The sequence below is a fragment of the Anomaloglossus baeobatrachus genome (genome assembly GCF_048569485.1).
Source record: "Anomaloglossus baeobatrachus isolate aAnoBae1 chromosome 9 unlocalized genomic scaffold, aAnoBae1.hap1 SUPER_9_unloc_4, whole genome shotgun sequence".
NCBI classification, from domain to species: domain Eukaryota; kingdom Metazoa; phylum Chordata; class Amphibia; order Anura; family Aromobatidae; genus Anomaloglossus; species Anomaloglossus baeobatrachus.
Genome location: NW_027441822.1, coordinates 203,735 through 217,484, shown reverse-complemented (window position 1 = coordinate 217,484; position 13,750 = coordinate 203,735). Strand labels below are relative to the sequence as shown.

The following is a 13,750-nucleotide window of genomic DNA, read 5'->3' as shown; positions in this document are numbered from 1 at the left end:
TTTCCTATGTGATACTCTGCAGAGCTTTGTATCTAAGCCTTTCCTATGTGATACTCTGCAGAGCTTTGTATCTAAGCCTTTCCTATGTGATACTCCCTGTAGAGCTTTGTATCTAAGCCTTTCCTGTGTGATACTCTCTGCTGAGCTTTGTATCTAAGCCTTTCCTATGTGATACTCTGCAGAGCTTTGTATCTAATCCTTTCCTATGTGATACCTTCTGCAGAGCTTAGTATCTAATCCTTTCCTATGTGATACTCTGCAGAGCTTTGTATCTAATCCTTTCCTATGTGATACTCTGCAGAGCTTTGTATCTAAGCCTTTCCTGTGTGATACTCTCTGCTGAGCTTTGTATCTAAGCCTTTCCTATGTGATACTCTGCAGAGCTTTGTATCCAATCCTTTCCTATGTGATACCTTCTGCAGAACTTTGTATCTAATCCTTTCCTATGTGATACTCTGCAGAGCTTAGTATCTAATCCTTTCCTGTGTGATACTCTCTGCAGAGCTTTGTATCTAAGCCTTTCCTATGTGATACGCTGCAGAGCTTTGTATCTAATCCTTTCCTATGTGATACTCTGCAGAGCTTTGTATCTAAGCCTTTCCTATGTGATACTCTGCAGAGCTTTGTATCTAAGCCTTTCCTATGTGATACTCTCTGCAGAGCTTTGTATCTAAGCCTTTCCTATGTGATACTCTGCAGAGCTTTGTATCTAAGCTTTTCCTATGTGATACTCTGCAGAGCTTTGTATCTAAGCCTTTCCTATGTGATACTCTGCAGAGCTTTGTATCTAATCTTTTCCTATGTGATACTCTGCAGAGCTTTGTATCTAATCCTTTCCTATGTGATACTCTGCAGAGCTTTGTATCTAAGCCTTTCCTGTGTGATACTCTCTGCTGAGCTTTGTATCTAAGCCTTTCCTATGTGATACTCTGCAGAGCTTTGTATCCAATCCTTTCCTATGTGATACCTTCTGCAGAACTTTGTATCTAATCCTTTCCTATGTGATACTCTGCAGAGCTTAGTATCTAATCCTTTCCTGTGTGATACTCTCTGCAGAGCTTTGTATCTAAGCCTTTCCTATGTGATACGCTGCAGAGCTTTGTATCTAATCCTTTCCTATGTGATACTCTGCAGAGCTTTGTATCTAAGCCTTTCCTATGTGATACTCTCTGCAGAGCTTTGTATCTAAGCCTTTCCTATGTGATTCTCTGCAGAGCTTTGTATCTAAGCTTTTCCTATGTGATACTCTGCAGAGCTTTGTATCTAAGCCTTTCCTATGTGATACTCTGCAGAGCTTTGTATCTAATCTTTTCCTATGTGATACTCTGCAGAGCTTTGTATCTAATCCTTTCCTATGTGATACTCTGCTGAGCTTTGTATCTAATCCTTTCCTGTGTGATACTCTCTGTTGAGCTTTGTATCTAAGCCTTTCCTGTGTGATACTCTCTGCAGAGTTTTTTATCTAATCCTTTCCTATGCGATACTCTCTGCAGAGCTTTGTATCTAAGCCTTTCCTATGTGATACTCTCTGCAGAGCTTTGTATCTAAGCCTTTCCTATGTCATACTCTGCAGAGCTTTGTATCTAAGCCTTTCCTATGTGATACTCCCTGTAGAGCTTTGTATCTAAGCCTTTCCTATGTGATACTCTGCAGAGCTTTGCATCTAATCCTTTCCTATATGATACTCTGCAGAGCTTTGTATCTAAGACTTTCCTATGTGATACTCTGCAGAGCTTTGTATCTAATCCTTTCCTATGTGATACTCTGCAGAGCTTTGTATCTAAGCCTTTCCTATGTGATACTCTCTGCAGAGCTTTGTATCTAAGCCTTTCCTATGTGATACTCTGCAGAGCTTTGTATCTAAGCCTTTCCTATGTGATACTCCCTGTAGAGCTTTGTATCTAATCCTTTCCTATGTGATACTCTGCAGAGCTTTGTATCTAAGCCTTTCCTATGTGATACTCCCTGTAGAGCTTTGTATCTAATCCTTTCATATGTGATACTCTGCAGAGCTTTGTATCTAAGCCTTTCCTATGTGATACTCTGCAGAGCTTTGTATCTAAGCCTTTCCTATGTGATACTCCCTGTAGAGCTTTGTATCTAAGCCTTTCCTGTGTGATACTCTCTGCTGAGCTTTGTATCTAAGCCTTTCCTATGTGATACTCTGCAGAGCTTTGTATCTAATCCTTTCCTATGTGATACTCTCTGCAGAGCTTAGTATCTAATCCTTTCCTATGTGATACTCTGCAGAGCTTAGTATCTAATCCTTTCCTGTGTGATACTCTCTGCAGAGCTTTGTATCTAAGCCTTTCCTATGTGATACGCTGCAGAGCTTTGTATCTAATCCTTTCCTATGTGATACTCTGCAGAGCTTTGTATCTAAGCCTTTCCTATGTGATACTCTGCAGAGCTTTGTATCTAAGCCTTTCCTATGTGATACTCTCTGCAGAGCTTTGTATCTAAGCCTTTCCTATGTGATACTCTCTGCAGAGCTTTGTATCTAAGCCTTTCCTATGTGATACTCTGCAGAGCTTTGTATCTAAGCCTTTCCTATGTGATACTCTGCAGAGCTTTGTATCTAAGCCTTTCCTATGTGATTCTCTGCAGAGCTTTGTATCTAAGCCTTTCCTATGTGATACTCTGCAGAGCTTTGTATCTAGGCCTTTCCTATATGATACTCTGCAGAGCTTTGTATCTAAGCCTTTCCTATGTGATACTCTCTGCAGAGCTTTGTATCTAAGCCTTTCCTATGTGATACTCTCTGCAGAGCTTTGTATCTAATCCTTTCATATGTGATACTCTGCAGAGCTTTGTATCTAAGCCTTTCCTATGTGATACTCTGCAGAGCTTTGTATCTAAGCCTTTCCTATGTGATACTCCCTGTAGAGCTTTGTATCTAATCTTTTCCTATGTGATACTCTGCAGAGCTTTGTATCTAATCCTTTCCTATGTGATACTCTGCTGAGCTTTGTATCTAATCCTTTCCTGTGTGATACTCTCTGTTGAGCTTTGTATCTAAGCCTTTCCTGTGTGATACTCTCTGCAGAGTTTTTTATCTAATCCTTTCCTATGTGATACTCTCTGCAGAGCTTTGTATCTAAGCCTCTCCTATGTGATACTCTGCAGAGCTTTGTATCTAAGCCTTTCCTATGTGATACTCTGCAGAGCTGTGTATCTCAGCCTTTTCTGTGATACTTAATAGCCTTTAGTCATCTCTGTTTTTCGGTTGCAGCTGAAGAGGAGGAATCGGGGAGAACGAGCCCCGGCCCAGGTAACGGAAGAGAAGGTGAGTGACCGAGCGCGGGGGCTGCGTTATTAACCCTTTCTTTATTCATTAATATCGGGTACAGTCGGCCCCTTCCCGGGGACACGGCTCGTGTTGTTTGGATTTTTGCCCCTCTAATCCATTTTTCTCTGAGATAAGCGGTACTAGTGGCCTCTGGCAGCCCCCCAGCCTCCTGATGGCCATGCTTATTGGGTCACATCCTTGAATCTTTGGGTTTATGGGGTCTTAGCCTTGAATCTTGGGGTTTATGGGGTCTTAGCCTTGAATCTTGGGGTTTATGGGGTCACATCCTTGAACTTTGGGGTTTATGGGGTTACATCCCTGAATCTTTGGGTTTATGGGGTCACCTCCTTGAACCTTATGGTTTATGGGCTCATATCCTTGTACCTTGCAGTAAATGGCCTCACCTCCTTGAACCTTTGGGTTTATGGGGTCACCTCCTTGAACCTTTGGGTTTATGGTGTCACCTCCTTGAACCTTTGGGTTTATGGTGTCACTTCCTTGAATCTCGGGGTTTATTGGGTCACATCCTTAAATCTTGGGGTTTATGAGGTCATATCCTTGAATCTTGGGATTTATAAGGTTACCTCCTTGAATCTTGGGATTTATGGGGACACCTCCTTGAATCTTGGGGTTTATGGGGACACCTCCTTGAACACTTCCCTCTGAGGGCTGGTGTCCCTGGGGAGGATGGGTTGGCAGACCTCTCTAGGACGGTTGCGGCCTGCACACTCTCGGGCCTCCACGCTCTCGGGCCTCCACGCTCTCGGGCCTCCACGCTCTCGGGCCTCCACGCTCTCGGGCCTCCACGCTCTCGGGCCTGCACGCTCTCGGGCCTGCACGCTCTCGGGCCTGCACGCTCTCGGGCCTGCACGCTCTCGGGCCTGCACGCTCTCGGGCCTGCACGCTCTCGGGCCTGCACGCTCTCGGGCCTGCACGCTCTCGGGCCTGCACACTCTCGGGCCTGCACACTCTCGGGCCTGCACACTCTCGGCCTGCACACTCTCGGGCCTCCACAGTCTCGGCCCTCCACAGTCTCGGCCCTCCACAGTCTCGGCCCTCCACAGTCTCGGCCCTCCACAGTCTCGGCCCTGCACACTCTCGGGCCTGCACACTCTCGGCCTGCACACTCTCGGCCTCCATACTCTCGGGCCTGCACACTCTCGGGCCTGCACACTCTCGGGCCTGCACAGTCTCGGCCCTCCACAGTCTCGGCCCTCCACAGTCTCGGCCCTCCACAGTCTCGGCCCTCCACAGTCTCGGCCCTGCACACTCTCGGGCCTGCACACTCTCGGCCTGCACACTCTCGGCCTCCATACTCTCGGGCCTGCACACTCTCGGGCCTCCACAGTCTCGGCCCTCCACAGTCTCGGCCCTCCACAGTCTCGGGCCTGCACGCTCTCGGGCCTGCACGCTCTCGGCCCTGCACACTCTCGGGCCTGCACACTCTCGGCCTGCACGCTCTCGGGCCTGCACGCTCTCGGGCCTGCACGCTCTCGGGCCTGCACACTCTCGGGCCTGCACACTCTCGGGCCTGCACACTCTCGGGCCTGCACACTCTCGGGCCTGCACACTCTCGGGCCTGCACACTCTCGGCCTGCTCTCTGCTGAGCTGTAGTACGGGCTCGTCTTCTTCTCGGACTTCCTGTATGGTGATTACTTTCGCGTTCTTTGGAAGCCTTAAAACCACATCCTCCTAATATCGAAGATAAAGAGCCCGGAGCCTGTGGGTTATTACTGGGCGGCAAAACGCGACATTAATCCATCTGATGGACTTTGTTAGTCATTTGTTACTTTTATGGTTTTGGATCTGTGACTTTTTCAAAACTACAATGCCCAGCATGCCCTGATAGCCTGCGGTGGAATTCTGCAAGACCCAAGTGGCACATGTTGGAGACTGACACTTGTCCTAAAAATGGCTGTAAACTGCTAAAATCCTCCTAGTTAGGAGCTCAGTGGGACATTGTTACCCAAGAGTAGCGGTAAAATAGTGGCACTACTATACCCAGCACTGCAAATCATGTTTTTCTATTAAATATTATACCACGGTAATGTGGTATAATATTTCATAGAAAAGCACGTTTACTTTTTTTTGTGTGGTACAGTAGTGGGTACGGATGGCGCCCCAGCTGATGGACACATGTATGATATATTATAGGAAGCAATGAACATTATATCTTATCACCCCTGCAGGAGCCCAGCAACAAGAGGGTTAAACCTGTGACCAAAACATTGTCTGCATCTAGCGCCCCCCAACAAGTGAAAGTCACCCCCCTGAAGAAGCTCAGCTTGTCCATCCAGGTAATGGGGGGCCAAAGCCGCCATCGTTATAGGGTAGGACATATCTTATGAATTGCTCCCCATTCTCCCTTGTACGTCCGCACAGCGCTCCATAGGCAGCCGGAACGAGAACCGCCTGTTCAGCTTCTCTCCGCGGAATCGGAACCGAGATGGCGGCTCTGCAAAGAAGAGAAGCAACAAACTGTGGAGCGAAACGTTTGACAGCGCGGGGGAGGAACTGTGCGCACGAGAGGTTAAGAGGCAAGAGGTGCAGAGCGCTGCAGTGCACACTGCGCAGATTATTACCGCCATACAGCACCGCCCCCGCATGTTACGTTCTGGCGGTCTCATATAATGTGTCCCGCAGGTGATCTTCGAGCTGATGCAGGGGGAGCGGATGCTGGTGGAAGATCTGCACTTGGTAAAGAAGGTAACGTAAGTGTAGGCATTCTTATAGATCCTTAGACATGGAGGAGCCGAATGTGTAAGGAACTCCCCGTGACTCCGGAAAGGCTGACTATAGGCCCTACTATCGACCGACCATCCCCCACCCACCAGGGGGTCTTACCTAAAATAAACACCAAGACTGCGCGACGGATATAAAAGGCCACAACAGCCCCCGTTTATTAAGACCAAAAACATAAACAATATACAAACATTTCAAAACATCCATTGAAGAACATCCGAAAGGAGGGGGTAAGTGAAGGCTGACAAAAAACGTACGATGCAACACCGGCTCCACCACCTACCCCCAGCCGCACCACGCCGCTTCGAGGGCACCTATCCAAATGTTACCCACCCAATGTCCCGCTGAGACTCAACCCAGCAAGGACCTGAATCACCAATTGCTTGTACCACCAGGGGTATCCCGCTCCTGCACCGAGTTCCCCCGCCTCCTTCTTGTAGTAATGTGCCCCATGCAGGTCGTCATCTTGTAGTAGTCACACACACACACACACACACACACACACACACTCACTCTATTGAGCCTCAGCTAGCAACACACACACTGTGCAGCCTCAGCTAGCAACACACACACCCTGTGCAGCCTCACCTAGCAACACACACACACACACACACACACACACACAGTGCAGCCTCAGCTAGCAACACACACTTTTCAGCCTCACCTAGCAACACACACACCCTGTGCAGCCTCACCTAGCAACACACACCCTGTGCAGCCTCACCTAGCAACACACACACGCACACACACACACACCCTGTGCAGCCTCAGCTAGCAAAACACACACACACCTGTGCAGCCTCAGTTAACACACACACTGTTCAGCCTCAGCTAGCAGCACACACACCCTCTGCAGCCTCACCTAGCAACACACACACACACACACACACACACACACACACACACACCCTGTCCAGCCTCACCTAGCAACACACACCCATACACACCTGTGCAGCCTCAGCTAGCAACACACAAACTGTTCAGTCTCAGCTAGCAGCACACACACCCTGTGCAGCCTCACCTAGCAACACACACACACACACGTACACACACCCTGTGCAGCCTCAGCTAACACACACCCTGTGCAGCCTCAGCTAGCAAAACACACACACACACACACACCTGTGCAGCCTCAGTTAACACACACACTGTTCAGCCTCAGCTAGCAGCACACACCCTGTGCAGCCTCACCTAGCAACACACACACACACACACACACACACCCTGTGCAGCCTCAGCTAGCAACAAACTGTTCAGTCTCAGTTAGCTGAGGCTGCACAGGGTGTGTGTGTGTTGCTAGTTGTGGCTGCACAGTGTGTGTGTTGCTAGCTGAGGCTGCACAGGGTGTGTGTTGCTAACACACACACACTGTTCATCCTCAGCTAGCAACACACACCCTGTGCAGCCTCAGCTAGCAACACACACACACCCTGTGCAGCCTCAGCTAACACACACACACACACCCTGTGCAGCCTCAGTTAACACACACACACACACACACACACGGTTGCCATGGTTGGCACAGGACAGCAGTATGGCTCCCAGGCCATGGTTGGCACAGGACAGCAGTATGGTTCCCAGGCCATGGTTGGCATGGGACGGCAGTATGGCTCCCAGGCCATGGTTGGCACGGGACGGCAGTATGGCTCCCAGGCCATGGTTGGCACAGGACAGCAGTATGGCTCCCAGGCCATGGTTACAACAGGACAGCAGTATGGCTCCCCGGCCATGGTTGGCACAGGACAGCAGTATGGCTCCCAGGCCATGGTTGGCACAGGACAGCAGTATGGTTCCCAGGCCATGGTTGGCACGGGACGGCAGTATGGCTCCCAGGCCATGGTTGGCACGGGACGGCAGTATGGCTCCCAGGCCATGGTTGGCACAGGACAGCAGTATGGCTCCCCGGCCATGGTTGGCACAGGACAGCAGTATGGCTCCCCGGCCATGGTTGGCACAGGACAGCAGTATGGCTCCCAGGCCATGGTTGGCACAGGACAGCAGTATGGCTTCCAGGCCATGGTTGGCACAGGACAGCAGTATGGCTCCCAGGCCATGGTTGGCACAGGACAGCAGTATGGCTCCCAGGCCATGGTTGGCACAGGACAGCAGTATGGCTCCCAGGGCATGCTTTGCACAGGACAGCAATATGGCTCCCAGGCCAAGGTTGGCACAGGACAGCAGTATGGCTTCCAGGCCATGGTTGGCACAGGACAGCAGTATGGCTCCCAGGCCATGGTTGGCACAGGACAGCAGTATGGCTCCCAGACCATGGTTGGCACAGGACAGCAGTATGGCTCCCAGACCATGGTTGGCACAGGACAGCAGTATGGCTCCCAGGCCATGATTGGCACATGACAGCAGTATGGCACCCAGGACCTGGACTTAATTAATTATAAGTAATGCAGCTTTCTGAATACTGCATGTAGTATATTTCATATAATGGATCGTTCTCCCGCCATATTGTGCACAGTATAGACATATGTCCCTTCTTCTCTACGTACAGGGTATCTCTGCCTCCACCACAGTCAGACATGAGCAACACCTATGCTGTGGTGAATAAAAAGTCCGCTACTCAGGGGCTGCCTCCCGGGAGCAAGACACTGGAAACCCAGGGACCAGCCTCTTCTCATGTCCAGTATGACAATGTCAGGCCCCGCTCGTCACCTGCCACACCAGTGGATCAGCTGTACAGCACTGTGGTGCCCAAATCCACCAGGACGTCCACCTGTGTAACGACGCCTTCCAACCCTGCTCCTATTTCTTCTTCCTATTCTTTGGCTGGAAACCCAACTCCTCCCGAAACCGCTTCCGTTGCGTACAGTCAGGTCAACGCACCCAGCGCAGGTAAACTCACAGGTCAGCTCAGGTTCCCCACCTTCTGGTCTATACCAGGTATCGGCTCCATGTGCTGCTTTCTCCCTGGAGAATTAGAGTAAGAACCCCCAGGCACATACAGTGTGTCCACCCATATCCTGCCCACCGCCATGAGCTTGAGAACGGCGGCAGCTATAGGCATAGAAGTGGCGTCTAGGTATAGTAAAGTAGCCATGCGCTACGTAATTAAACCACCTATAGCACCACTTGGTGGAAAACAACAGACTTAGCATTTTTATCTCGAAAACGGAACAAGATAGAGAAAAATAGTGAATTACAAAGTTGTAGGGCATCATCAATTCAATACGAATCCACACCTTGCATACAGAAATGCTATGATATGAAACCCATGACCCCCCAAAACATTGAATGCTGGTCACGCATATGGCGCTCATTAGTGGCCCCCATCAGCTGCAATGCACATCTGGCCTCTGCACAGCATACTGTATCTGGCTGCAATGCACATCTGGCCTCTGCACAGCATACTGTATCTTGCTGCACGTTGTGCAATATGAAACCAAGAAAAGAGAAATTGGGAGTTTTTATGACCCATCATTAATTGCAACAGTATAAATATAACACATGCTCAAACTGTTTAATAATTTAATTATTTTTATTTGTCACAAAATTCTAAAAACAGTTCATTATATTAGACAACTGAATGCAAAAATCAGAGACCATAATTTAATACATAGTCAAAAAATGACAGGTGAATGTGTGGACACTATAAAAAGCCCAAATTGGAAGGGAAACCGGATAATAGAGCAAACACTGACCCAAATAGTACAGGGATAAGAAAATAGATACGTATTATAAACGTATCTGGAGCACAAGCTCAATTGTACATATAATGCAGTGGAATAAAATCCAAATCAAAGCTATTCAGCACTAGGGGCACTAGGTGGCGCTCAAGCTCAAATAACCACGCCAGTCTGCCCGTGCGTTCAGCAAAAATTCAGACCGCACAGTGCTCCAGACTCACCCATATTAAGTAATGTGATGCTCAATCACCGGGTCCCTTCGCTCGCCCGACGTACGTTTCGAGGTAGATCTTCTTCGGGGGCCATAGGGGAAGTGAAGAGATGTGCGCATTTAAATAGGGTGCCTTGTGATGAGCGCAGGTGGTGGGCGGTATTCTCAACCAATGATCAGAGCCATCCGACCATTCCAGGAGAAGCATGGGTGGGAGGAAATCCTCCTGACGTCATTAGACCCATGCCTCTCCTTTTAAGGAAGCGTCTTCGGGCAGTGTCAAAGTAGGAATGCCCACCCACTGCGCGCCGGGCCGCCATGTTAGTTATGGGCAAAAATGAGGGCAAACAGATATAATACAATTATTGCATATAGCTCAAAAGAAAGAAAGAAGGAAAATATATGTATTTTATGAAATTATTGTACATATCATGGACGAAATACAGTTAGGTCCAGAAATATTTGGACAGTGACACAATTTTCGCGAGTTGGGCTCTGTGAAGATGTAATTTACCCTCTCACTGTATATGCTGTGATACTATATCATGATATGTATATTTCCCTGGTTGTATTAGTTGTAATTCATGTATTTTCTTGGGGGAGCTACTGGTCTCAATGTGTCTCTCTCATACAATTGTAGTCTTGGCATCTAATGTGATTATGTAAATAGCCTGTCCTCTTCTTTCCAGAGTTGTGTATCTAATCTGTAATTGCATTGGCCAGTGAAGGAATAGTCATTGTTCTTTACAGCAGGGGATCCCTTCATCTACTGTGGCTGGCAGACATATCGGAGCCCTGTGATGGACCAAACCATTGATGATAGGATGTGTGACCCCTACCCCCTGAACAAACATGGTGGGCTGGTCAAGCAGCACAGACAATGCATTTCCCTTTTTGTAACTTCAGAGTGAGCTGAAACTTGAAGAGAGCAGGAGCCCCAGCCTGGGTGGCTGTGGACACGGACGGAGCTAGGCCTGTGTGGCGGCCCGTGGGATTGTGTGGAACTCTTTGGACTCTGAAAAGGACTATTACGTTGTGATCTGGCACTTTGGATTATCGGGAGGTGCCTCCGAATCTGTTTTATTTGGACTTGTCGTGTGCTGTTCCTGTATTCCTGTTAGTAAACCTGTTGGATCATCCTCGGCCTGTTGTCTCTCTTTGCTCTGATGTACACCCCGTCACAGGCTCTGCATGCCACCACATTGGATGTGAAATGAAACCTCTACAACAGAATTCAAGTGCAGATGGTAACGTTTAATTTGAAGGTTTGAACAAAAATATCTGATAGAAATTGTAGGAATTGTCACATTTCTTTACAAACACTCCACATTTTAGGAGGTCAAAAGTAATTGGACAAATAAACCAAACCCAAACAAAATATTTTTATTTTCAATATTTTGTTGCGAATCCTTTGGCGGCAATCACTGCCTTAAGTCTGGAACCCATGGACATCACCAAACGCTGGGTTTCCTCCTTCTTAATGCTTTGCCAGGCCTTTACAGCCGCAGCCTTCAGGTCTTGCTTGTTTGTGGGTCTTTCCGTCTTAAGTCTGGATTTGAGCAAGTGAAATGCATGCTCAATTGGGTTAAGATCTGGTGATTGACTTGGCCATTGCAGAATGTTCCACTTTTTTGCACTCATGAACTCCTTGGTAGCTTTGGCTGTATGCTTGGGGTCATTGTCCATCTGTACTATGAAACGCCGTCCGATCAACTTTGCGGCATTTGGCTGAATCTGGGCTGAAAGTATATCCCGGTACACTTCAGAATTCATCCGGCTACTCTTGTCTGCTGTTATGTCATCAATAAACACAAGTGACCCAGTGCCATTGAAAGCCATGCATGCCCATGCCATCAAGTTGCCTCCACCATGTTTTACAGAGGATGTGGTGTGCCTTGGATCATGTGCCGTTCCCTTTCTTCTCCAAACTTTTTTCTTCCCATCATTCTGGTACAGGTTGATCTTTGTCTCATCTGTCCATAGAATACTTTTCCAGAACTGAGCTGGCTTCATGAGGTGTTTTTCTGCAAATTTAACTCTGGCCTGTCTATTTTTGGAATTGATGAATGGTTTGCATCTAGAGGTGAACCCTTTGTATTTACTTTCATGGAGTCTTCTCTTTACTGTTGACTTAGAGACAGATACACCTACTTCACTGAGAGTGCTCTGGACTGCAGTTGATGTTGTGAACGGGTTCTTCTTCACCAAAGAAAGTATGCGGCGATCATCCACCACTGTTGTCATCCGTGGACGCCCAGGCCTTTTTGAGTTCCCAAGCTCACCAGTCAATTCCTTTTTTCTCAGAATGTACCCGACTGTTGATTTTGCTACTCCAAGCATGTCTGCTATCTCTCTGATGGATTTTTTCTTTTTTTTTCAGCCTCAGGATGTTCTGCTTCACCTCAATTGAGATTTCCTTAGACCGCATGTTGTCTGGTCACAGCAACAGCTTCCAAATGCAAAACCACACACCTGTAATCAACCCCAGACCTTTTAACTACTTCATTGATTACAGGTTAACGAGGGAGACGCCTTCAGAGTTAATTGCAGCCCTTAGAGTCCCTTGTCCAATTACTTTTGGTCCCTTGAAAAAGAGGAGGCTATGCATTACAGAGCTATGATTCCTAAACCCTTTCTCCGATTTGGATGTGAAAACTCTCATATTGCAGCTGGGAGTGTGCACTTTCAGCCCATATTATATATAGAATTGTATTTCTGAACATGTTTTTGTAAACAGCTAAAATAACAAAACTTGTGTCACTGTCCAAATATTTCTGGCCCTGACTGTACATCAAATGGGGAGAAACACATTCTCATATTATGCTCCATGTTCAGATTAGGTTTTTGATTAGATTTTCTCCGCTCTCTTCCTTCCCTGTCCCAATTGTCAGGCGGACAGCATAGAACAACATCACAGAAAAAAACACCCTAAAAAAAAAGGAAGAAATAAGGAAAACACTTTTTGTGTGATTCATCTCATATACATGCAAAGTACCCCTTACAGTTTAGAGGGGAACAATACTGGTGTAAAGCAGCAGCTGTTAGGGTCTTCTCAGATATTGAAGTCTCATATATTTTGCAAAAAATGGGAAAAAAAAAAAAAGTGTATAAATGAATGAAGAATCAGCCAAATGGGAGTTGGGAGTCTCCTTACGCTGCATAGAAGCCGGCTGTCAGAGCTCACCGCTTATTACCTCTCCCCTCAGGTCGGAATCAACTACCAGCCCCCAACAGTGGTGCCCGGGGGAGACCTGGCCAAAGTGCAGCGCGCTGTGTGCATGCTGAGCAACACTACGGCCATCGCAGAGGCCTGGGCCCGGCTGGACCACAAGTTCGATCTGATGTACGCCAAGCGAGCCTTCGTGCACTGGTACGTGGGAGAGGGAATGGAGGAAGGAGAGTTCTCCGAGGCCCGAGAAGATCTGGCCGCGCTGGAAAAGGACTACGAAGAAGTGGGAATAGACTCTGTAGACGAGGAGGCTGAAGAGGGAGAGGAGTACTGAGGAAGGAGCAGCCGATGGGATAGGAGAGGTATTAGCAGTTATTAGCAGTTATTAGGGGTTATTAGCAGGTATTAGTGGTTATTAGCAGTTATTAGTGGTTATTAGCAGTTATTAGTGGTTATTAGCAGTTATTAGTGGTTATTAGCAGTTATTAGCAGTTATTAGCAGTTATTAGTGGTTATTAGCAGTTATTAGTGGTTATTAGCAGTTATTAGGGGTTATTAGCAGTTATTAGGGGTTATTAGCAGTTATTAGTGGTTATTAGTGGTTATTAGCAGTTATTAGCAGTTATTAGGGGTTATTAGCAGTTATTAGGGGTTATTAGCAGGTATTAGTGGTTATTAGCAGGTATTAGTGGTTATTAGCAGT

The 13,750-nt window shown here is 47.6% G+C and overlaps 1 protein-coding gene across 1 annotated transcript in view; it reads left to right on the top strand.

Moving 5' to 3' along the window:
- The window catches only part of LOC142259776 (uncharacterized), a 38,133-nt gene extending 24,383 nt beyond the window's left edge, over nt 1-13,750 (top strand). Inside the window, exons 3-8 of the mRNA XM_075331884.1 lie at nt 3,233-3,286; nt 5,480-5,587; nt 5,673-5,834; nt 5,934-5,996; nt 13,085-13,409; nt 13,710-13,750. Of these exons, the coding sequence (XP_075187999.1) occupies nt 3,233-3,286; nt 5,480-5,587; nt 5,673-5,834; nt 5,934-5,996; nt 13,085-13,381 (684 nt within the window). The 3' untranslated portion in view covers nt 13,382-13,409; nt 13,710-13,750. The remainder of the gene's footprint in view (nt 1-3,232; nt 3,287-5,479; nt 5,588-5,672; nt 5,835-5,933; nt 5,997-13,084; nt 13,410-13,709) is intronic.